This window comes from Meriones unguiculatus, chromosome 17, assembly GCF_030254825.1.
Source record: "Meriones unguiculatus strain TT.TT164.6M chromosome 17, Bangor_MerUng_6.1, whole genome shotgun sequence".
Taxonomy (NCBI): domain Eukaryota; kingdom Metazoa; phylum Chordata; class Mammalia; order Rodentia; family Muridae; genus Meriones; species Meriones unguiculatus.
In genome coordinates, this window is record NC_083364.1 from 36,841,307 (window position 1) to 36,866,988 (window position 25,682).

Sequence of the window (25,682 nt, forward strand, 5' to 3'; positions counted from 1 at the left end):
CAGTGCTCTCAACCTCTGAGCCATCTCTCCAACCCAACTGCCTTTATTTTTAATTTTATTCTGTCACACTTTATGCTTTCCAATTTGGGATTCTGTTCAGGGTCTTGTCCTAACAGACTGAATGAGATGTTGTTTTATTTTCTGCAGTGACTTGGAGGTTGTATATTGTCTTTCTTTCCTAAAACAAAATTTATGTTTGACCATTTAAAATTGTTTTGATTTAGAGTGTGGTGTCTATAGTTCAAAGCCAGCCTGGACCTCGTCATGACCAGCTTGGATCAGAGTGAGACTTTGTCTCAGAAAACTTTTTGTGTTTTGAAGTCTCAAATTTATAATTTGTACTTGTGTCATTGTGACCAGATACCTGACAGAAACAACTTGGGGATTGGTCTCGGCTCCCTGGTGTACCTAAGTGCTTGTCCATTCTACTGGAGCATGTGAAGGAAGTTCTCCACCTCCCGTACAGACAGGAGGAGCTGGAGAGGGCAGATTCCCACTTCAGAGTCACGCCCCAGTGACCTCATTCCCCCCTACAGGGTCTTAACAGACCCCCAGAGTTATTCTCCCAGCAGGGACTGAGTATCCAACACAACAGCCTGGGGAACATTGCATATCCAAACCATAAAGCAAGCAGAACGTGAAGGGCCTTTCTCTAGAAACAGTGAGATCAGGTTGCCAGCATGCTGTTGCTTCGTGTCTTCTCCAGACAAGGACAGTATCCTCTGTGACCACAGTACAGCCAGAACCATCAGGGAGTGACATTGCTGAGCACAGACTGTGCAGTTATCAGCTGCATGCTTTTTGCCAGTTGCGTCAGTAGTGCTCTTCAGAACAGAGGTCCAGTGCAGTGCTGCTGGCCCCAGTTAGTGTTTTCTCCTGGTTTCTTCTGGTCTGCAAAAATCACTTGGCATGCCTGTAATCCCAGCACTTGGGGAAGCAGAAGCAGGTAGATCGCTGTGCAGAGGCAGGTGGATCGATGTGAGTTCAAGGCCAGCCTGGTCTACAAGGAGAGTCCAGGACAGCCAACACAGTTTTTCTGTCTCGAAAAACTGAAACAAAACCAAAGAAAAAAACACTTGGCTTTTACTTTTGTAACCCTAATGTTTGTAGAATTTTCCTCAGTGTGTGTCTGTCTTCTCTGTGTGATCACACTGATGATCGGATGCACTTTAGCAGAAATGGCAAGGTGGCTCTTGTGTCTGTTCCATGTTTATCTGGATGCATAGTTTAAAATTTGGGCTACGATGTTTGAGTTTGTGTGTTTGAGTGTGCGTGTGTTGGGGTATCCAAGCTTGCCTTACACTGTTGATTTTCCTCAGCCCCCCTCCCTGGGATTGTAGGTGTGTGCCACCACCCCGACTGTCTGCCCTTTTTCTTTGTGTAATTTTGTGGGGACATGTCTTACTCCTTATTTAACTCTGTGTAATTTACTTGGTAGTATAGCTTCCTGGAAATTTCTTTTTCTTTTTTTAAAATCATTATTTTCAGGGTGTAATTCGTGCATGAGTGAGGTGGCTTAGCTGTCAAGGTTCTTACAGTCGTGGCCGATACCTGAGGTTGATCCTGGAAACAGAACAGAAAGAAGAATTGATTCCTGCGCGTTGCCCTCTGACCTCTGCACATGCTACATATGCATATGGCATGTGCACCCCCACGTACACACAAACGTTAAGAAAGGCGTAATTTGTATACTGAAAAATCCCTCCATTGTAAATGTATAGTTCAATAATTTTTTAAAGTAAACTACAGAGTTGTACATCCTTCTTCACAATCTAGTTTTAGAACACGACTGTCATCCCCCAAGTTCCCTGCTCGCCTTCCTGCCCTCGTTCTCAGTAGCGTGGATAACTGCTGTGCTTGAGTCTTCCATGTAAGAATAAGTCAGCGGAGAAAAATGAAAGGATAATGTCTTCAGTTTGCCCTCAAACAAGAGCAGACTTTTATTGATTTGGGAGCTTGGCATCTCCATACCAAGGGTGCAGGAGAACATGCCATTCAGGGTCTGAGCATAAGTTTTTGTAGTTATGAGTCAGACTGGGGAGTAGTAGGTAGTAAAGTCATGTTTTGGGGAAATTGTTTTCCAAACCTTGGGTGATAAGTCTATTGTTTCTGTGACCTCTGGGTTCCACTGTGAGTGGTGGTTATTGGCATTCTGGAAATCCATGGGCAGCAGATTTCTTGAAGCCTTGAGCCTGTTTAATGGTCCTTATTTGGGGGGGGGGAAGAGTTTTATTACATGATTAGCATATTTTGAGGTTACTCCTTGTTGTAGTATGCATTTCTTTTTCTTACTGAATAATACTTGATTTTTGGCAATTTCATATTTTATTTATTCACTGTTTAATGGACAGTGTGGTTGTTTTTTGGTTTTAGCTATTAAGACTTTAGGTAAATGTTCCCTTGAGTAGACTTACAGATATGTAATTGCCAGTCGTATGGTAAGTTTATATTTAAGTGTTTGTTGGAGAAGGGTCTCACTCTAGCCCAGCAGGCCTAGAAATTATGGCAGTCCTCCCTAGAAGATGCCTCCCTAGTACCAGGCTAGAGTGTTGTACTTAGAGACATGAGCCAGCATGCCTTTAACATTCTGAGATACTCTGTCTTCTTTTTTAACATTTTCAGTTCTGTGATGGTTCCTTGTTGTCTTAGTTATTTTTCTATTGCTGTGATGATACACCATGACCAAGGTAACTGTGTGGGCTAGTCCTGTGCCATCTTGACACAAGCTAGAGACATCAGAGAGGAAGGAGCCTCAATTGAGAAAATGCCTGCATAGTGTCTGGCTATAGGGCATTTTCTCCCCCCCCCCCCCCCTTTTTTCTTTTTATCCCAGACAGGGTTTCTCCATGTAATCCTATCGGTCTTAGAACTCACTCTGTCCACCAGGCTGACATTAAATGCAGAGATCTGCCTGCCTTTGCCTCTTGAGTGCTGGGATTAAAGGTGTGTACCATTACCGCCTGGCAGTGTGTAATATATGTAATTTCTTTTATGTGGATTATTGTATTAGAGTGTCAGAATCCCTTGGAACTAGAGTTACAGACCAGAGTTGGTAAGCTGCCATGTGAATGTTGGGAATTGAGCCTGGGTCCTTTGGAAGAGCAGACAATGCTCTTAACCACTGAGCCATCTCTCTAACTCTAACCCATTGTGAAGATTTTGTTTGTTTTGTAACTTATTTTTTCTTTCTTTTTTTTTTTTTTTTTTTTTAGTTGAGGTTATGTGACTGCTAGTTTTGAATTTGAAGCAAGCTAGAGTTATTTCAGAAGAAAGAAACTTCAATTGAGGAAATACCACCAGAGGATTGGGCTGTAGGCAAACCTGTAGGGCATTTTCTTAGTGATTGATGTGGGAGGGTCCAGCCCCTTGTGGATGGTGCCATCCCTGAGCTGTGGTCCTGAGTTCCATGAGAAAGCAGACCGAGCAAGCCATGGGGAGCAAGCCAGTACTTCTCTATGGCCTCTTCATCAGCTCCTGCTTCCATGTTTCTTCCCTGTTTGAGTTCCTGTCCTGATTGTCTTTGATGAACTGTGATGTGGAAGTGTAAGCAAAATAAACCTGTTCTTCCTCAACATGCATTTTGACAGCACAGCAGTAGTAACCCTAAGACAGGGTGGAACCCAGAGCCTTGTGCTTGCTAGACAAGGGTTCCACCGATGAGCTAAATTTCCAACCCCTGCAAATATTCTTGTAGACAGAATCTGCACATTTATTATCTAGATGGGTTAGCAGATATTTGGCACTTGATAATCCACCAGATAGTCTTCCCAGAATCCTGTTTGTAATATAGCCTAAAGATTTTACTTTTATTGTGATGAGACTTGAACTCGGAGCCTCACCCATGGTAGGCAGGGTTCTACCACTTAGCTGCACCCCATCTCAAGAATTTTGTTTTAAAGAATTATTTATTTTACTTATATCTGTAGGTCACTTGCATGACAGAAGAGGGAATCAGATCCCAGTAGAGATGGTTGTGAGCCACCATGTGGTTGTTGGCAATTGAACTCAGAACTTCTAGAAGAGTAGACAGTGCTCTTAACCACTGAGCCATCTCTCCAGCCCCAAAGGCTTTTTCTTGGACATTCTTGGTTGCTTACAGGAAATGTCAGAATTGTAATGATTAAATGTCTGGTACCTATTAAAATATCCCTCAAGAAGGTGATGTACTACAGTATGTTGATAACGAGAGGTTGCCTCTTGCTGTTGTCATTTAATAACCCATAACAAATCAAAAAATATTTCTGTTTGTGTGGTGCATGTGTGTGGAGGTGGCCATCTCTCCTACTTGGTCTGAGATGGTTCTCTATTGCATAGGCCAGGCTAGTTGGCCCATGAGCTGGTGGATTTCCCCTGTCACTGCTTCCTGTTGGGTCATAGAAGGAGCACTGGAGTTACAGATGTGTGCTGCCTCGTCCGCTTTTCATGAGGCCTGGGGATCCACACTCAAGGCTTGATGCCTGTGCTTGATGGCAAGCACTTTACCCATTGAGCTGTTGTCCCAGTCCACAAACCGTCTTGAAATATTTACCAGTACTGGGTTTTATTAGTGTGGCTGTGACTTTTCTTAACTTTTCTTTTTTTCTTTTTTTTTGACTGTCCTGGACTCACATTGTAGACCAGGCTGGCCTTGAACTCACAGTGATCTGCCTGCCTGCCTCTGCCTCCCTGAGTGCTGGGATTAAAGGTTGTGCCACTACATCCAGCAGGCTATGGGCTTTCAAATACTGTTTTCACTACCATATATTATTCGCATAAAATAATGGACTTGTTATATTGTTGTGCATGAATATAGTATCCTTCGATCATATTCACCCCGCATTATCCTCATCTGTAAGTGCTATTGTAAAGGTCATTTATTGTTCCATTTGTTTTTGTCCAGATGACGGGAAATAATTTTTGGTTGAAGAAAATAGAAATCAGTGTTTCAGAAGCAGAGAAGAGAACTGGAAGAAACGCTGTGAACATGCAAGAAACGTACACTGCTTACCTCATTGAGACACGGTGGGTTGCTAGGACGGGCTTCACTTCAGGAGGAAAGGGTTTTCTGGGAGCTGTTGCCTGTGGACTAGCAGCTCGATAGAGTGAAGTTGAATAAGTTACTGTCAAGTGACTAATTGAGAAATAAAAAGGTCTTAATAATGTTTCAAATGCTTCTTCAGCTGGCCATGGTAGGAATTCTTTTTATCTTTGCACTTACGAGGCTGAAGCAGATGGATCTCTGAATTCCATGCCAGCCTGGTCTAGACAGGAAGTTCCGGGCCAGTCAGAACCAGATAGCAAGACACCCGCCTTGAAAACAACAACAAAACCCCTGCATTCTTGATGGCAGCAGAAATCTTTAGTCCCTTAAAATAGCCTTAAAATACTTACCTTTACTCTGATTTTCTCCCAACTGTAGTTGGGTCTTTATGTAGATGGAACATGAGGTTCCCTGGGTTGCAAGATTAAGTAAGAAAAGTTTGTTGCTGTGTGGCTGGTTTTGAAGGAGGTCTTAAGAGTAGACTGCTCTGCTTGCTTTTCAGGTCAGTGGAGCACGCTGATGGGCAGAGCGTCCTCACAGACTCGCTGTGGAGGCGGTACAGCGAGTTCGAGCTGTTGAGGAACTACCTTCTGGTGTGCTACCCGCACGCTGTTGTGCCGCCTCTTCCCGAGAAGCGGGTAAGGCGGAGCAGTGGAGTTGACAAGTGCCTCTCGGGAGCCCGGTCACTTATTTGTTTGCTTGCTTTCTTTCTTTTGTTTGTTTTTCTGAGACAGGGTCTCTGTGTAGCCCTGGCTGTCCTGGAACTCGATCAGTTGACCAGGCTGGCCTCGAACTCACAGAGATCTGCCTCTGCCTCCCGTGTGTGTGTGTGTGTGTGTGTGCGCGCGCACGCGTGCATGCATGTGTGTGCTCCTAAATATGTAGATACAGCATGCTCAGTCTGTGTGTGTATGATTTCAAGACTGACCGTTTGGTACTGGATAACAATTAGGCTCTTCCATGGGAAAGACTGTTTCTCCCATTTTTAGCATTCCTCAGTTGCCCACAGTTCTTTATCTAGGGTTGAGTCTCCATAAGATTTCGCTTTCTGTGCTAACCTGTATTAGTGTTGTCCTTGTTCTGATCTTGTTTGGGCAGTTAGGGTCATAGGTGAGGCTTCCCTGTCATTCCCAGGAGGTGCAGTCTCACAGAACCTTCCCTGTTTCTCTGGTTCTTTTAGATGTCCCTGGGCCTTAGGCACCACAGGGCCACTTGTTCTCTGCATTTTAATCCATTGTGGTTTTCTCCTTCTGTGGTAAAGAGAAGTTTCTTTCATGAGGATGTGCCGCCTAGTTTTATATCCATTTGACACAAGCTAGGGTAGTCTCAGGAGGGAACCTCAATTGAAAAATGTTTCTGTAAGATCAAGCTGTAAGCCTGTGGGACATTTTAATTAGTGATTGTGGGATTGAGATGTGGGTGGTGCCATCCCTGAGCTGCTGGTCCTGGTTCTATAAGAAAGCAGGCTGAGCAAGCCATGAGGAGCAAGCCAGTAAGCAGCACCCCTCCATGGCCTCTGCATCAGCTCCTGACTCCAGGTTTCCCTCATGCTTGATTTCCTGTTCTGACTTCCTCTGATGATGAAGAGTGATTTAGAAGTGCAAGACAAACTCTTTGCTCTCCAAGTTGCTTTGCTCATGGCGCTTGTTCACAGCAGTAGTAAATCCTAGCTAAGACAGAGTAAGAGCTATACTTAGCTGTGGTTGAGCCTGTCCTAATGCTTGCTTTGTTTACCCAGGCAGAGTTCGTGTGGCATAAACTCTCTGCGGACAACATGGATCCAGACTTCGTGGAGAGACGACGGATAGGCTTAGAAAACTTTCTCTTGAGGGTCGCTTCACATCCTGTCCTTTGTAGAGACAAAATCTTCTATTTGTTTTTAACACAGGTATTTTTCTTTTAGTTAGTCATTTAAAAACATTCATTAGAGTTAGGCTTTAAAAAAATTATAGAACACTGATTCTTGAGGCTCTTTTGAATCAGCTTTTAATGGGTAGTTTTTGTGTTTGGTTTAGTTTGAATTTTGGGCTATGGGATTCTGCCATTAGCTAAATTTTTCATCTGTCTGTCTGTCTATCTATCTATCTATCTATCTATCTATCTATCGGCAGGGTTTCTCTGTGTAACAGCCCTGGCTATTCTGGAGCTAGCTCTGTAGACAAGGCTATCCTGCCTATGCCTCCAGAGTGCTGGGTTTAAAGGCCTATGCCACCACTACCCAGCCAGATTTTTTTTTAATGTATATATTATTAATGTGTGTGTGTTCTCTCGAGTGTGATCTAGGGAAGGGGCACACGTTTCACAGCACACATGTGGAGGTCAGAGGACAGTTTTAAAGAGCTGGTCTCTCCTTCCACCTTTACATTGGGTTCTGGAAGTTGAACTTAAGTTGCCAGGTTTACATGGCAAATGCTTTACCTAAATACTGAGCCATCTTACCAGCCCTGTATCTGAGCTTGTGAAAAATTATGAACTTTATGCATAGGAGTGTGCCTAAGTGCATACATCTGTACAGCATGGGCGCAGGAGCCTGTGGAGGTCACACGCAGACTCGGATCCCCAGGAAATGGAGTGACATGTGGTTGTGAGCCACAGAATGGGTGTTGGAAACTAAACTTGGTCTTCTGCAAGAGAGTACATACTCTTAACTACTCAACTATCTTTCCAGCCCCATCATAGCTTAGATTATACTTAAGGATACTAAGCCCTTAAATCTGTTAGAACTGCCTAAATGTTAGAGCTGCCTAATCTTCAGTGTTAGGCAGCTAGGTTATCTTGGATATATGTTTTTTCAGCCTTTTGGAGACTGCATTGTATTTTAATTTTGAAGTGAAGAGAATGTTTTTTTAACCTCTCTCATATCACTTTTAAGAACAGAATGGTAGATACTGTTATTTTTTCATGTGGAACATTATTATTGCTTGTTTGGCTTTGCAGTAATGGTATCTAAAATGACTTTAATTTTTAGGAAGGTAACTGGAAAGAGACTGTGAATGAGACTGGATTTCAGCTAAAGGTAAGGATGTTTATATGAATTAACTCTCCGTGTTTCTTTGCAGCTCCTAGCATGGTAGCATGTACTTAATGGAAATGTGGCTCTTACTGACTGAGCAAATGGTAGGAATCAGCTTTGCATCTGATATCATTGGCAGGCTTTGCCAAGAAACCCCAGTTCACATTTGATTTGAGTAATTTTAGTGCTGCTTGGGCAGTTTCCTAATTCTACCAGAAAATATTTTAAACCAACAATTTAAATTCAGCCTGTAGATTTTTCCTACACTATACTAGTGAGTCTACATTTCCTGACCACTTTCCACATTTGCTTACTCTCTGAGATGAGATGTAGGAAACCCATGCTTGGCTTTTCCAACATTGGAAGGCTAAAGGACGAGACTTTTGTTGTTTCTAGAGCATGAGATCTGATACCCAGCTTGTAATGAAGGAGTCATTGTGAAATGGCCTCTGTTAGGGATGCAGACTCACAGTCATTAGCATCGGTGTTTTAGGCTTAGGAGTATTTTGTGTTTCAGATTTTACATAAAGGGATACTCAACTGGCTAAGTCTGAAGACATTGTAAAGGCCCACACATTTCAGATAAGAGATGCTGAGCTTGTATTTAATATAAGATAGTCAATGATAGCCAGGCATACTGGCACACGTCTTTAGTCCCAGCATGGGACGAAGAGGCAGGAGGATCTCTGAGTTTGAGGCCAGCCTGGAATCACATAGTGAATTCCAAGACAGTCAGGGCTACATGGTGAGACCCTGGTAAATGATGTATAGTATATGCAGGCAAGAAAAACAAACCATGTTCAGTAATTTAAAAACACCTCATGCTAGGCTTGGTGGGACACACTGAAATCCCTCTGGAGGTAGAGGCAGGAGGATCAGAAGTTGAAGGTCATCCTGAGTTGTGCAGCAAGTTTGAAGATAGCCTGGGCTACCTGAATCTTGGTCTCAAAAACAAACAAACAAACAAAAAACAATAAATAAATAGCTCTTAGAGCGTTCTATATGCATTGGCATATAGGAATTTGACATTCAGCACAGAATGAACAGGAAGTGCAATCGGATGTTCGATTCAGTCATGAACTGATTCTTATTATTTGATTATTTTATTGGTAGATACCAGTTTCTTGATTATTAATTCAGCACTTGGTGGTGCTTACAGGAAATGTTGTAATTTTAGTTTAGGGATGGATTAGAAATATTTTGAAACTTTTAAAAAGATTCATATTTTGAAAGTTTTCTGAGAAATATTGTAAGATAAATTACAGGTGAATAAACATAAGACTAAAATTATTAATTCTATATTAAATACCTATATTTAATATATCTAAATTCTATATTAAATGTCTATATTAAATTCTATATTAAATATCTTATGATATTTAATCACTGATTTAACTAGTAGTCACTTGACTTATCTATCTGTCCTTACACTTAACTTTTGTTCCAAGTTTGGTGATGTTGAGAAAGCACCTGATTTTGTCTGTTATTATAGAATGTGCTGTTTCTGGGGTCCTTTAAATCAAATGGCCAGATGGCTTTTAAAATACTTGTGTATTTACGTAGCCTTATGGTTAAAAACTTGAGTCTTAATTTTTGTTTTGTTATGAATACTTCTTGTTTTAAGTCTTTCTTCCTTGAAGGAAATGGGATCTTTTTCAACAACCTCACAATGCATACATACAGGCATTGATATACGATGCTGTGTACATACAAAGGTATATACATAGGTATATATGCACATACATACATCTAGGGTCACATTTAACTTATATGAAGTTCGTATATCTAGCAATTACAGTTCATCTGATCACTAGAAGCTATGATCATATAACACTTGAGTTTTGCAATATTTAAATGGATGTAACATGGCTTACTACTATACTTTTAGAAATAAAGTGTTTTTCTCAGGCCCCACTTGATGTATGGAGTATTTATAGAAATACTCGTGGTACGTAGTTCAGTGGAAGGAAAACAGAGGCTTGTCCTTAGGGCAGTGCAGGCATTCAATTAACTATATGAGAGTACCCACTGTTTTGTGTTCCCTAGTCTTAAATGAACAGAGGCTGATTCAGAAGAATCTGGAACTTTTTCTCTTGCTTGGAGCAAGGAATGGCAGAGACAAGGTTTGGGCCCTCTGATGGTCTCTGAGAGTCTACATTCTGGGTGCCTAGATCAGGTATGTGAGGTACTCACTGCTCTAAGTGCTGTGCAGGCCACGGCATGTTCTAAAGGAGTGTGCAGTGTAGTTTTAAGGATGGTAAATCAAGTTAGGCATGGTGGCGTGTGCCTGTAATCCCAGCACTCAGGAAGGCAGAGGCAGGCAGATCTCTATGAGTTCAAGGCCAGCCTGGTCTACAAAGTGAGTCCAGGTCAGCCAAGGCTACACAGAGAAACCCTGTCTCAAGAAACAAACAAAAAAAGAGAGATGACAAATCGTTTAAAAAAATAATAATAATTTGAATAGTAATAAGTAGCATAAAAGGAATAGACTGATCATTTTTAGAGATAGCAGGGTTAATTTTTCTGCAATTACTTTAAGATGAGTGTCAGTCAGGCATAGTGGTTAGCAACACAAAAAACAAGTTTCCCAAAAGGGAATAAAAAAGTATTCTAAACCAAATGTGAGTAAATAGGGCCTGGGAACACAGAATTGGGTTGCCTGGAATGCCGGGCTGTGGAGGGTGCATGAGTTTCATAGTCAGAACGAAAGTTAGCCATACATTACTGCCTTTGCAAAATACTTCGGTGGGGACAGCAGGTGGGCAGGTTACAGAGCAGCCAGGAAAGGGAGCTCTGCTGTCGGGTTTAAGGTGCTTTTTAATGACGTTCTTAGCCTTCGAGATGGTGGAAGCTAGTGGTCTGTTAAGAATATATTCCCGGGGCCCTGGAGAGGTGGCTCAGGGGTTAAGAGCACTAGCTGCTCTTCCAGAGTACCCAGGTTCAACTCCCAGCACCCACAAGTCACACCTGTCTGTAACTTCAGAGGATCTGACACAGACGTACATGAAGGCAAAATACCATTGCACCTAAAAATAGAAATAAATAAATCATTAAAAAAAATATATATATTTATATTCATTCCAAGGTCTTTACCTGATAGTCAAAAGTTAGGTCCGTTACCCCAGCTAGTAATAAATGGCTATTAAAGGGACTAAAGATAGTCCAAGATAGAGTCAAAACTTCCTTGGCGCAGCTCCAGAGTCAGTGTGTATTCAAATTGTGCTTCTTTGTGAAACCAAAATGGATAATTAAGAAACACATACAGCATGGTTTCAGATAATTCTGTTTTAAAGAGGGAAGATACAGGGTGCTATCATAGGGGCCTCTTTGGGTCTTCGGTAGGGAGAGTCTGAGTGGGTGAAAGGTAACGGGTCAGGTTTGCAGTGGCCCAGAAAGCTCTTCAGAGAGTTGCCTTTGGAGGAGTCTCTGCTTTGGTCACACCTTTAAGCATCTTTTATGTGTGATCTTAAAATGAGCAGGTGGTAATGGGACTGACCTCACAGGCATGTTTAGTAAGGCATGTTTGGTAGGATTAGAAAGTGAGAGTTGAAGCTGGGCATGGCAGCACACACCTTTGATCCCAGCACTCCCAAAAGAGGCAGAGGCAAGTGGATCTCTGAGTTTTGAGGATAGCCTAGGCTACACAGAGAGACTCTATCTCAAAACAAACAAACAAACCCCAAACAAATGTGAGATTTGAAGGGATGGGAGACGCAGCGCAGTGGTAAGCGCTGGCTGTCCTCACAGGTGATTCAAGCTCAGGTCTCAGTGCCCAAGGGTAGCTCACAAACCGCCTGTCCGCAACCAGTCCCAGGAGAATTACTGCCTTCTCTGGCCTCCACAGGCACGGCAGACAAACACGTAGGCAAAACACTGTCACACATGAGTAAGCAAACTTAATTATTTTAAAGTGAGGTGTGAGAGGTGGAAGAGCCGGCTTAGCAATTAAGAGCATTTGCCACTTTGTAGAGGACATGGGTTCTTTTCTCAGCTCCACAATGGCTGCTCATGACCCAACCGTAACTCCAGTCTTCTGGCTTCAGCAGCAGGCATGCATGTGACACACATACGCACACACAGGCAAAACACTCGGACAGGTAAAATAAAAGGAGTAAGTCTGTAAGCTTCTTCAGTATCCTTAGCTGTGCGGAGCTGGGCTCTGGGGCAGAGGACTCTGGGGGGGAGCACATTTGTCTTCTTGTTTCTTTTCCTTTCTCTTAGATAATCATAATCAGGTAGGGCTTGGTGGTTTTAGTTTGCTTTATTTTAATTGAGAGCATTTGTAATTGTGGGTTGTTAATCGGAATATTGTGAAGTCTTCATGAGGATAGAGGGTTTTTTGTGTATTTTTATTCCTTCCCCCCCCCCCGTACCTTCCCAGACAGGGTTTCTCTGTGTAGCCCTTGCTGTCCTGGACTGCCTCCCTCTGTAGAGCAGACTGGCCTAGAACTAAAGAGATATACCTGCCTCAGCCTCCCTAGTGTTGGGATTAAAGGTGTATACCACCATGCCTGGTGAGGATGGAGTTTTTTGTTTTTGTTGTTGTTGTTTTTTTAAAGCAAAATTATATTTTGAAATTGATGTATAGTTGAACTACTTTTTTTTTTTTTTTTTTTTTTGATGAGCACTAATTCCTGTGCCTTAGACAAAAAGTTATTTAGTTTTCTTTCTTTTTTTGTTGTTGGTTTTGTTTTGTTTTTGGAGACAGGGTTTTACTGTGTAGCCTTGGCTGTCCTAGAACTCATTATCTAGACCAGGTTGACTTCAAACTCAGAGAGGTCCACCTGCTTCTGCCTTCCAAGGGCTGGGACTAAAGGCATGCACCACCAGTTTTAAGTAAAAATTGAGGATTAAGTATATATCTCATGGAATGAAATTGTTATTCAGTATTTACCTCTCCTTCTCTTCTTAGAGAAAAGTTATCTAGAACTAAGTAAAGTTGAGAAGATGTGCTATCTCATAAGCCAGGCACACTGCCTCCCACCTATACTCCTGCTCGGAGGCTAGAGCCAAGAGGCTGGGGAGCTGGAGCTGGAGAGAGGGCTCGGCAGCTGAGAGCGTCGGCTTCTCTTCCAGAGGACCTGAGTTCAGTGCCCAGCACCACACCAATAATAATCTGATCTGATCCCTTCTGGCATGCAGGCGTACATGCAGACAGAGCACTCTTATACTTAAAATAAATAAGTACATCTTTAAAAAAAAAAAAAAAGAGGGTGAAAAGTTAAGGCCAGCTTGGGCTGCGTGAGACCCTGCCTGGAAAGCCAAAACAAAGGAAAAAGAAAGGGATGTCTTCAACACTTTGAACTAGCTCTATAGCAATATGTGCCATCTAGCCTCCTCATTTAGCATAGCATTACTTTAATGTAGGTATTTTCATAGCTTTTTTAAGATGTTGATTAGGATAATGAGAAAAATGAAGGCCCATTGGTTTGGATTCCACGTGGGGACTACTCTCAGAGCACACAGGATCTTCATAATGCAGCAGGCTCACAGCCGATCATTGCTTTTCTTGAAGGCTTAGAGAAAAGTAAGCCTTCTGTGACCCACTGTATGTAGAGCTGGTGTCATTACTGGTACACTGATGTTGCGGTTGTGGTGCTTCGGAATCACTGAAGGCTGTGTATTCATTCTGATTTATAACGTGTGTGTAGTGGTCTCAAAAACAACTACTAAGCTACTCTTGTTCAGTATGTTTAATGTGCTTTCAACAAGTGATAAAAAGAAAACCATATTTGAGCACTTTATTAATTCTAAAGGAAAAGTAAAACTGTTTGAATTTTATACCCTGAAATGTAATTGTATTAAGTCAACAAATTATTTTTTCCAGGCAGACTCCAGGTTAAAAGCGCTTAATGCAACATTCAGAGTGAAAAACCCAGACAAGTAAGGCTTTGCTTTAATAACAGTTTGCAATGTTGTTTTGAATGGTGCCTATCAATCTATTTAATTTTTCATTTCTGAATGTATGCACTTAATTTGCTAAATATTTTAAACAATAATTCATACTCAGTTAAATCTTTTTAAAGTCTAAAACTGATTTTAAATTTTGGTATTTTGAATTTAAGGTTGTGTCTGAAGTTTCAGAATATTAGACTATTGCATTTTCTCCTAGAAAGATTCATTAACTGTTGAAAATAACAGAAAAATGAGAAAACTGATTTTCCTGTAGTTTTTCTTGTATGACTGCTTATCAAACGTACATAGTTTTTAAGAATTATGTATTATATATAATAACAGTCTAGTTTGGATGCCAAACAACTGAGGGTAAATGCATAAGGTAAGGGTCCTGAGGTGCTGTGTTTGCACAAGTCTTTGACTTCATGACCATCAATCTAGTGCTCTTGGGAGCTGCTGCACTGGATGCAGGCATTTGCTGACCTGACTCCTGGGGTAGACAGATACTAGAGGTTTAAGTTTGCTCACTCTGCATGGTGGATGGGCCAGGCTCTTCGTTGCATGCTCCTTTACAGGAAGCATCCTGTCTAGAGAGGTTTACGGTTTGCTCACTCTGCATGGTGGATGGGCCAGGCTCTACGTTGCATGCTCCTTTACAGGAAGCATCCTGTCTAGAGATGGCTGTCGGTCCTTAGGCAGATACTGTTATTTTGTTTTCAAGGACAAGGTTTAGGAGGTGGGCTAGATTTCTCTAGTGAGGCCTTCAGCACTAATTTCTCTGTAGGTTAAGTTCTTACCAGATGAAGCCCAAGTTTGCATATTTTGATAACATGTCATATCTGACTATAACTAGCAAACTAAGACATTATTAACAGTAATGCCTCTGTTTTGCTTGTTTTGTGGTGAGGATGGGACCCAGGGCCTCTTGTATGCTAGGCGAGCCCTCTGTTACTAAGCTAACTCAGTAGCCCTTCTTGATTTTTAATGTAGATTTTGAAAACAAAACAAAACAAACAAAAAAAAAGAATATTTTTAAGGTTTTGGTAGTTAGGAAGTGGTGATGATAACCATTGAATTTTTGTTTCTGTTTTTTCTATCACTATTATATTTTTTGGCTTTTCAAGAAAGGGTTTCTCTGTGCAACCTTGGCTGTCCTGAACTGGCTTTGTAGGACAGGCAGGCCTTGAGCTCTGCCTTTACCTCCTTGAGTTCTGGGATTAAAGGTTCTCCACCACACCCTGCTTTCCCTTTTTATTTTTAATTACGTGTGTGAGTGCTGGGTCAGCAACCATACTTATCTCTATTTTGATGTTTTGAGCAGGATCCCGTATGGCTTTGACAGCTCTCAAACTCCTGGCCATCCTAACTATGCCTTCTGAGTGCTGGAGTTACTAGTGTGTCACTACACCCAGCATGTTTTGTTTTGTTGTTGTTTGTTTATTGCATTATTTTTTAGAGAAAATTTAGCTTTTCAGCAACACTGAGCACCAGGTGTAGAATGTCCCCATTTGCTCCCCAGATCCTCATTCTTCACCTCTCACAACAGAGCGCTGCATGGACAGAGCTTATTGAGGATGTTCTAGCTCACTGTGCACAGCTCGGGGCCACGCAGAAGAGATGTAACTAATAGATGTCCTAATATCCTCTCCTCCCTCCAGCGCGAGTAACTTTTTTTAAATAATTTAAAAATTTTTTAATTTATTGTTAAATTTATTACAGTTTATTCACTTTGTACCCCAGCTGTAGCCCCCTCCCCCATTCCCTCTCAATTGTGCCCTCCCTCCCTCTTCTCCTCCCATGCCCCTCCCCCAGTCCACTGATAGGGAGGTCCTCTTCCCCTTCCATCTGACCCTAGCCTATCAGGTCTCATCAGGACTGTGTGCATTGTCTTCCTCTATGACCTGGTAAGGCTGATTCCACACACACCGACACACACACACACACACACACAGCCATCAGGGGGAGGTGATCAAAGAGGCAGCCACTGAACTCATGTGAGAGACAGCCCCTGTTCCTCTTACTAGGGAACCCACTTGGAGACTGAGCTGCCATGGGCTACATCTGTGCAGGGGTTCTAGGTTATCTCCATCATGGTCCTTGGTTCAAGTATCAAGTCTCAGAAAAGACCTCTGTGTCCAGATTTTTTGGTTCTGTTGGTCTCTTTGTGGAGCTCCTGTCCTCTCCAGGTCTTACTATCTCCCTCTTCTTTCATAAGATTCCCTGCACTCTGCCTAAAGTTTGGCTATGAGTCTCAGCCTCTGCTTTAATACCCTGCTGGGTCGAGCCTTTCAGAGGCCCTCTGTGGTAGGCTCTTATCCTGGTAACTTTCTATTTTTGCTGTTTCCATAGTTTTTCCTTTTCAGGATTATCATACCAAATAATAGGTAGCCTTTCAAATTGATTTCTTTCATTCAGGTCCCATTCAGGGTTTTATAAGTGTTATAATGACACGCATGGTTGATAATAGTGTTTTGTAAATTAGAACTAAAATTCTAAGTTACTCTAAAAGAAACAAGCTAAGTTTGTGACATTGGTGGATGTATATTTGTTAGAGGCTCTCTTATTTTTATTGATACTTTAATGTTAATGTTTTGTTAATTAATTTTTTTATCAAATGTTTATCAATGTACTGAAAAAGGTTTTGTCAATCAAAAAAAAAATTTTTTTTTAGACTTTTAGATGGTATATGGCCAGTAATATTATCAGTATAAAATCTGTGTAGTTGCAAAGATACTTATTTGTCTTAAATTCTGTTTGAACAGATACTTAGTATGTAAATTCTCTCTACTAGGTCTGATGATGATAATAATAATAATAAACAATCACACCATTATTAAAGTAGTATATATATCACAAAAAAGTTATACTCTATTTTCCTAAAGTTCTAAAAATCAGAATAATTGTTTCAGAGAGATGACCAAAATGTTGCTTCTAGTACTTGCTTTATGCAAGCTTACTTTCTCCAGACCTAACTGTTAAAAGCAGTGAGAAGGGAGACCTGAGGTCTTCTGTCTTTCACTGACTGTATAAATGCACCTAAAGGGGCTGGAGAGATGGCTCAGAGGTTGCTCTGAGCTGCTCTTCCAGAGGCCCTGAGTTCAGTTCCCAGCACCCACATGGTGGCTCACAACCATCTATAATGAGATATTGTGCCCTCTTCTGGTGGGTCGACATACATGCAGGCAAAACACTGTATACATAATAAATGTCTTTAAAAAAAAATAAAATAAGGGCTGGAAAGATGACTCAGAGGTTAAGAGCACTGGCTGCTCTTCCAAAGGTCCTGAGTTCAATTTCCAGCAACCACATGCTGGCTCATAAGCATCTATGATGAGATCTGGTGCCCTCTTCTGGCCTGCTGGCTCACAGGCAGGCAGAATACTGTATAAATAATAAATAAATAAATCTTTATAAAATAAGATAAATGCACCTAAGGCTGATTTCTAGCCACTCATTTCCTTTATGTTGTGTTGCAAATAAACTAAATCCATTAAAACAGAATCTAGAGGATAAATCAGCTATATTATATAAGTCACATGTTTTTTAGCTAGTTATTTTTAAATCTCCTAGTTTGTTTGTTTTTATATAAACAAACAGTTCTAATCTTGTGCCCATCATAACCTTGCCAGAAAGTTTCATTTACTGTGGTTTTAGTTACTAGTTTTTCTTGCCTGAAAAAAAAAGAAACGTTGACTTCTGTTAAATCATATATAAAATAATAGTTTTTCTTTTAAAGGAAAACCACACAAATATTCAATTATGATTTGTTTAGGTCCCTTAAGTTTCCAGATTATCTACTTCAATCTCTTTCCTGTGCTGAGATTGGAGCAGGACGTATGGGTAGAAATTAGTATAGAGTTCGAGTTCCCTTTAAGAGGCTCATATCGGAGCTGGCAGTGTGAAAGTGCATGTCACACAGGCCTGACAACTTACTTTGTTCCGTAGAACCCATATGAAAAAGCCAGATGTGATGGTGCACATCTGTAATCCCAGCACTTTTATGGTGAGATGGGATGTGGAGTCAGGAGAATCTAGAAATTCATAGGCCTCCACATACATGCCACAGCTCACCATGCTCACATCAACTCAAACACAGAGTAGTAATAAACAGGAAAAAAAAAAAAAGCAACCAGGCTCAGGGTACTATAGTAAGAGCTCCCAAATAGGCAGGGCAGTAGGAACAGGAACTGCAGAAGCTGAAAATGGAGGATTGGGTGCTGACATTTGTGGTCTCGTATGGTAACAGTCTTCACAGTACACTGGGCTCTTTTTCTTTAGGGGTTGATTTTAGGTGGTGGTTGGTTGTACAAATTGAAAAGGTGTAAGTGTGGCCTGGAGAGATGGCTCAGTGTGGAAGAGCAGTTGTTACTCCCTGCAGAGGACTTGGGTTCAGTACCCAGCACCCACATGGTAGCTCACAACTCTCTGTAACTCCAGCTCCAGGGGACCCTGCGCTCTTTCCTGACCTCTGTGAGCACCAGCCACACACATGGTACATATACACATACATGCAGGCAAAACTCTCACACAAAAAAATGAATAAATCTTTTTTGGGGGGAGGGACACAGGGTCTTAATATTTATCCAGCTCCCCTAGAACACACTGTGTAGACCAGGCTGTGCTTGAATCTACCTGTTCTCTGTTTGCTGAGTACTGGGACTAAAGGTATGCACTACTGTGCCTGGCTTTTAAAAAACAGTATAAGAGAATTTGTGTATGACTTAATACTTTCAGTGTGAGTAGACAGAGAAGATTAAAATCACAAGAAAATACAAGAGCGCTGTGAAGTAGACAAACGCTGACTCCAGCTGTGTCTGTGCCTTTGAGCTTTCAGATGAAGAGAAACATTCAGAAAAAGCCTGTGGGGAGGTAATTTTGATGTTTTGTTGAGTTTTGAATAATGACTGAGAGTTGCTTGGTGGGGAGGTACCTGTGCTGGTGGAGAAGGATGCAGTGACTACAAGCTGAGTGAATGTAGAAACAGGGAAGATGAAAGGCAGTGTGGGGCTGTAATGACTGGGATTATTTAGAAAGGAATACAAGATGAGGTGGGTTGCACTGATGTAGAAACCCAGGCGCACAGGCTCTGAGAATCTGTGTTTTCACTTGGCTCTGGTTCAGGCATTGAAAATGGTTACTGAGAATGGCATTCTGGCATGCCTTCTCCCCCTCCCCCCAGGGTTTCTTTGTGTAGCCCTGGCTGTCCTGGAAAAACCCTGTAGACCAGGCTGACCTTGAACTCAGAGCTCCACCTCCTTGGCCTCACAGGCCCCCCTTGGATGAAAGGCGTGTGCCACCGCCACCCAGCTATGTATACTTCTTTAATCTCTAACAATACTATGTCACTTAGGGTATAAGACAGGCCTTATTGCATCCTTCTCATGCAATGCTAAAAGGATTTTGACTTTGACAAAGCATCTAGACCTCATTTCTGGAATCCATGCCTCCATTTCTTACATACTAAGGCTTGATGGGTTCTTCCGCTTTCATCATTGTGCCTTCCTGTTTCCTTGAAGATGCAGGCTTTGTTCTGACCACTGCTGTGGATGGCTAGAATCTTAACTCTGGCTGCTGATATGATTGATCCCATGGGGAGCTGTTCTCTCCTTGCCCACCTGCCATTTAAAAGAAAGCATGCCATTCTGTTCCTCAGACGGGCAGTCTGTCACTGGGCATGTTAGGACCTCTGATGTTAAAGTTATTTTTACATAACTGTGTTTGTTTCTCAGTTTCTCTCTTAACCCAGCTATCACAATTGACTCCTTTATATCTGTTTAATAACAAGCTTTACAACATAATAACCGAGGCATTAATACTCTTATTCTTAACCCTCTAAGCTAATTTGGTTTCCTCCCAGCGTACATCCCAGAGATACTTGGCACTTTGTAGATTTCTTTGCTAAGCTCCTCTTCCGCAGTCAGTAGACCTCTCCTGTGGCTGAATCCCCCACTTCCTCCTCTAACCCCTCCTCCCCTGGCTGGCAGGAAGTCTGTCCTGGTTCTCATCCCTGCTCAGCGATTGGCTGGAAGCTGCTTTATTGGCATACCAGAGAAGGATTAGGGAGCAGTATTTACACAACATTGAGACAGGACATTCTCAGAACAAGGAGTGTAACAGGATATGGGGGTACAGAAATCAGCGTTTGAATCACACATTAACCTTACGCCTTCACTCTGGTTCACTTAGGTGGACTGCACCTTTAACTGTTTATTTTCTTCTGAAATTTCTCATAACCAAGTGTGACAGTAAAAGTTTATAATTAAGCCTGTTCTAAAAGGAAATGCCTTTAGGGAATCAGGCCTAGAGTTCCTATAGGAACTAGTTGTAAAGGGTTTTTGACTCCTAGTCCCTAGCACAAGATTTGATTAAGGCTATACATAGTATACCTTTAATCCAGCATAAGTGTTCAGGCCAGCCAGGGCTATATAGGGAGACCATGTCTCAAAAACCAAAAATACAAATAAATGCGATTTGATCAAGGACTGACAGGGCTTAATGATTTACTCCCGACATGTACCAACTAACACTTAGGTACAATTATTAACTTCTACCAGAAAACAGTACTTGCTAAACATTGACTCTGAATAAAGAAAGCAGTTTAGGATAGTGCTTTTTTTAAAAAAAAAACAACTAAATTTAGGGAGCTGGAGAGATGGCTCAGAGGTTAGGAGCACTGGATGCTCTTCCAGAAGTCCTGAGTTCAATTCCCAGCACCCACATGGTGGCTCACAACCATCTATAAAGAGATCTAGTGCCCTCCTCTGGCGTGCAGGTGTACATGCAGGCAGAACATTGTATACATAACAAATATATATATATATATACATATATACATATAAAATTAAATTTAGACATCTAAAAATTGACTGTATACTCTACTCGAATAAGGTTTCAGGTACATGTGTCGATTGCTGCACGTGGAGGGGTGTAAAATGAAGAGTCTCACTCTGTCCCTCTCTGTCCACTCTCACTCTCTTCCCCAGAGTTTGATATCTCTAAAGTCTTTAGGTTTTTTTATTCTACAAATGTAAGCAAAATTATAGAGTCCATTTCCTTCCTCTCTCTAGGGCTGTAAGCATCTCTTTCCAGCAGGGGTTGACTCATGCTTGTGGCCCTTTAATGCCTGAATTATTTCTTACGTGAGAAGCACTGCCTTGAGGACTGAGAGTAGTGGAGGCTGTTTAGTCAGTGGTGGATTCCCACGGCTGGCCTGCAGCTTCTGAGTAGATGAGCCATAGTAACTGTGTGCAGGAGCTCTGGGTATTAAATCTGTGTTAAAGAAGTTATTAGGCTTTGGGGTTGGAGAGATGGCTCAGCAGCTAAGAGTGGTTAGTGCTCTCCAGAGGTCCTGGGTTAAAGGATTCAACAATTGTGACCTCTTTCTTTGTCTTTTGCTTGTGTGCATGCGCGCGCCCACACACCAACATCTTTTAAAAAATTTAGTTCTTGGTTTTTTGTTTGTTTATTTGTTTTAATCAATGGCTATCTTAGCCAGAAAAAAACCTCCTTAAAAGCAGGGTAATTGTGTAGGTTTCGGCTTTAGAAAGACTGTCCAAGTAGAGTGGGCAGTAGGTTAGTGTGGGGGTGTGGTAGAGCAGCCAGGCAGTAAGAGAATTCCAGGTGAGAGACAGGGTGCTCATATTGACCTAAGGCACTGGCAGAAAGGCCAGATGAGTGTGAACAGGCGTGGGTAACATTTAGAAGGAGAACAGACAGGCTGGGTGTATAGCAGAGGGTTAGGGTGAGGGGGTGAGGACAAAATTCCGAGAGCCCTCGGGATCCACTCTGTAAGGCTGTTGTTGGAGCATGGGCGTGTTAGGGGTGATGTAGGGAGAAGTAGGTCACGCTTTGGCTTTGCTATTCGGGGTGGTACAGGTGGGGGTTCTAGAAGAGTTCTGTGTTAGAGGGGGGAATTTGGAATGTGGTGGTATGTCATTCGTGGTCATAAACATAAAGCTGTATGAACAAGCCGTGGAATGAATGGATTTATTGAAGATTCATGAGAAAATGGCTGAGAATGTAGGACTTGCACCATGAGCCTTTCCAGAGTGTAACCTGAGGGTAACCGGCATCTGAAATCCAGGGGTGAGCGTGTTCTAACCAGACCCGAGTGCCAGTGGACCTCTGTGTGTGGCACCCGCACTCCTCTCCCAGTGAGGGACCTCAGTGGTGGCTTGGGCTTGGGTTTTTTCGTGTTGTTGTTTTAAAAACAGGACCTTAGTCTGTAGTCCAGGCTGGCCTCAGATTCACAGTGAACCACGCATCTTAGCCCCCCAAGAGCTGACGGATTATAAACGTAAGCCGTCATGTCCAGAGCTCAATATGTCTGTATAGATGCGTGTGTGTGTGTGTGTGTGTGTGTGTGTGTGTGTGTGTGTGTGGATGGCATATGTGAATGTATGTATGCAGCTGCCCAGGAGCTGAGGGATCACAACTGTAAGCCATTATGTCCAGATCGAGAGAGAGAGAGAGAGAGAGAGAGAGAGAGAGAGAGAGAGAGTGTTGGTGTGTGTGTTATATGTGTACATGTGAATATGTTCAGGTTCCAGAAGAGGACTTTGGTCTTCCTCTATTGCTGCTCACCTCATTCATTCATTCATTCATTCATTCATTCATTTATTCATTCATTCATTTTGAGGCAGTCTCTCTCATTGAGTCTAAAGCTCACCATTTGGGTAGTCTAACTGGGCAGTGAGCTACCAGGATCCACCCTTACAATTGCTTGAGCTACAGACATGAAGGCCATTCCTGTCTTTTATGTGGGTGCTGGGGATTTGAACTCAGGTCCTTTTGCTTTTTTGGAAAGCTTTTTTACCTACTGAGTCATCTCCCCAGTCCCTCTCAGTAGCTTGCTTTCTTTTCTTTCTTTCCTTTTTTCCTTCTTTCTTTCTATTTTCTTTCTTTCTCTGTTTCTCTTTCTCTTTCTGTCTTTATTTTCTTTCTTTCTTCCTGAGACAGGGCTTCTTTGTGTAGCCTTGGCTGTTTGGACTCGCTTTGAAGACCAGGCTGACCTCAAACTCACAGAGATCTGCCTGCCTCTGCCCCCCAGAGTGCTGAACTTAGAACAGACATGCATCACCACGCCCGGCTTCAGTGGGTGTTTTTAACAGACATTTCAAGACTTCTTCACACACTTAGCTATGGGTGAAGAAAGTGAATATTACAGGAGAAACTTAAAGGGTGACTAGAGAGTAAAATGGGTTAACTGGTAAAAAGAAGTTAGTTGGGAAGGGCTAGTGAGGTGGCTTAGCAGTTAAGGACACTGACCACTCTTCTAGAGGCCCTGAGTTCAATTCCCAGCAACACATGGCTCACTACCATCTCTAAAGGGATCTGACGCCCTCTTTTGGCATGTATACCAAGTACACAGAGCACTCCTACATTTTAAAAATAAATAAATTAATTTAAAAAAAGAAGTTGGGAAATAAGATGAGGTGAAGAATCTAGAGCATAGGATGGAAACCGGTTCTAAGGAAAATAATGAAATGATTAGATTTGAGAAAGCTTTAAATTGATTGGCAGAAGTGAAAGTAAGGTCCCTCCCACCGACTGGCTTCTGTTATCTATGTGGAGAGTGACATTAGAATTTTGGTGTCAGGCTGGAAAGATGGTTCAGTGGTTTAGAACGCTTGCTGCTCTTTCAGAGGGACCCAGCTTTGATTCCCAGCACCCACATGATGGTTTGCAATCGCATGTAGTTCCAGTTCCAAGGCATCTGATGTCCCCTCTGACCTCCGTGGATACTGAGGGTGCAAGTGGTATATCAAATTCACATAAGATAAAGTATACACATCTATTTTTTAAAATATCTTAATGTCTTTATTGAGTAAAGCTTTGGGTCTTTGTGGAGAATGGGAAGCAAAGGTTACTGAAAATCATGAAGAATATTAGAGACTGCTATTTGAGTTGCAGTATATATATTTTTCAGCACCATAAATTTTTTTCCTCTTTTTTGGTTTTGTTTTTAAAATAGTTTTCAATACCCACAGATTTTATCTACCTTAATCCCATGATGTAGATTAAGAAGTTTGCATCTTTCCTTGGCTTTCAGAATATGTACATATTTGATGCTGTTTAGAGTATTTTTCTACTTAAATTAGTTTGTAATGTTCGGAGATAGGATCTGGTTGACTAGAATGAGTTTCATTATTCTCAGTAATTGCCATTTGGTATGCAGACTCTGACTGCTTGCTTTCCTAAGTGATACTTTGTTTCCTGTTTCAGGAGATTTACTGAGCTGAAGCACTACAGTGATGAGCTACAGTCTGTGATCTCTCATCTCCTTCGAGTCAGAGCTGTAAGTGATCCAGAATGACATTCCCAAGGAAAGCATCACCATGCTTCTAAGCAGTGGGCGGAACTTATGATGGGTGATGGATTTTACATTGAAATATAGTGCCTTTAAGAGAGGTGGGAAGCTGTTTCTCTTAGAATCAGTTTGAAGGGTTTGAGCCCATTATTTTTCTCCTGGTGTGTAATGGTGTAGTTGACTTGACATCTTATCCAAAAGCCTGTCACTTCAGACTGGAATGTAAATAATGTAGGATTTTAGACTCCATAGAATAATTCCTCAGTCTTGGAGGTTTTTTGAAGCATTGTAGGATAGTTTATGGATATTAGGACATCTTGTGTCTGTCGTCTGTTCAAGAAAGATAGGGTCTTTCTCTACAGCCCAGGTTTGCTTGAACACAACGGCCCTCCTGCCTCCCCTTGCCCGTTGCATATAACCCCACACCTTGTTTTGTGTCTGTGCTCCTGAATTCTACTGAATCCACTTACTTAAGATACTGCCATGACTAAGAGGACGAGGAACAGTCATTGTACTTGGACATGTAATTGGTTGTAATGCATATATGGAAACTATTTTTCAGTAAATAGAGTACCTTGAAATTTGTCATCTAGTCTTCCCAGAGGAAACGTTAGAACCTAAGACAGGGTCACCAGGTCTAGGGTCATATCATATGTTGGCTGAAATCCTCCTGAGATACATTGAATACAAGAGCCCACCAATGAAGAGAACGTGGGGGCAGTTTTCATGGAAACTAGGTTGACTGTGTAATGATGACTGAGGCTGGGTGCCGGAAAGTCCATGTACACTCTTCTGCTCTCCTTGAGAAATAGAGATACGCTCTCGCTTTCCATACTTTTTTTTTTTTTTAAGATATATTTTTATTTTTTTTTTTCATGTGTTGAGTCCCCTAGAACTGGAGTTACAGATGGTTTTAAGCCTCCGTGTGGGTGCTGGGAACTGAACCCTGGTCTTCTGAAAAAGCAGCCAGTGCTCATAACTGTAGAGGCATCTCTGCAGTTCTCTGTATTCTTTGTCCCAGTCTCGGGGTTCAACACAGGGCCTCATGAATGCTAGGCAAGTACAATACCACTGAACTTCCCTTTTCTACACTCTCTGCATTTCTCCATAATAGTATAGAAGAAAAATAGGACTGGGAGATGTATGTCCGTAGTAAAGTACATGATCAACATGTACAAGGCCTTGATTTCTGTGTCAACACACACACAAATACACACACGCGCGCACACACACACACACACACACACACACACACACGGGTTGTGGAGATAGTGCAGTGTAAAAGCGCCTGATTGCAAGCAAGAGGACGTGAGTTTGAATCTTAGCATCCTCATAGAAGCCAGATAGAGCCAGCATTGAGGAGGGGCGGAGACAGACAGGTCTTGGGAGCACACTGGTGAGCTAACCTAGACAAAACAATGAGCTTCAGGTTCGGTGAGAGTAAG

The 25,682-nt window shown here is 42.0% G+C and overlaps 1 protein-coding gene across 1 annotated transcript in view; it reads left to right on the forward strand.

The window, feature by feature from the left end:
- The window catches only part of Snx4 (sorting nexin 4), a 54,724-nt gene that overhangs the window by 11,226 nt on the left and 17,816 nt on the right, over positions 1-25,682 (forward strand). Inside the window, exons 2-7 of the mRNA XM_021651539.2 lie at positions 4,880-5,001; positions 5,523-5,658; positions 6,759-6,908; positions 7,989-8,036; positions 13,861-13,916; positions 24,153-24,225. Of these exons, the coding sequence (XP_021507214.1) occupies positions 4,880-5,001; positions 5,523-5,658; positions 6,759-6,908; positions 7,989-8,036; positions 13,861-13,916; positions 24,153-24,225 (585 nt within the window). The remainder of the gene's footprint in view (positions 1-4,879; positions 5,002-5,522; positions 5,659-6,758; positions 6,909-7,988; positions 8,037-13,860; positions 13,917-24,152; positions 24,226-25,682) is intronic.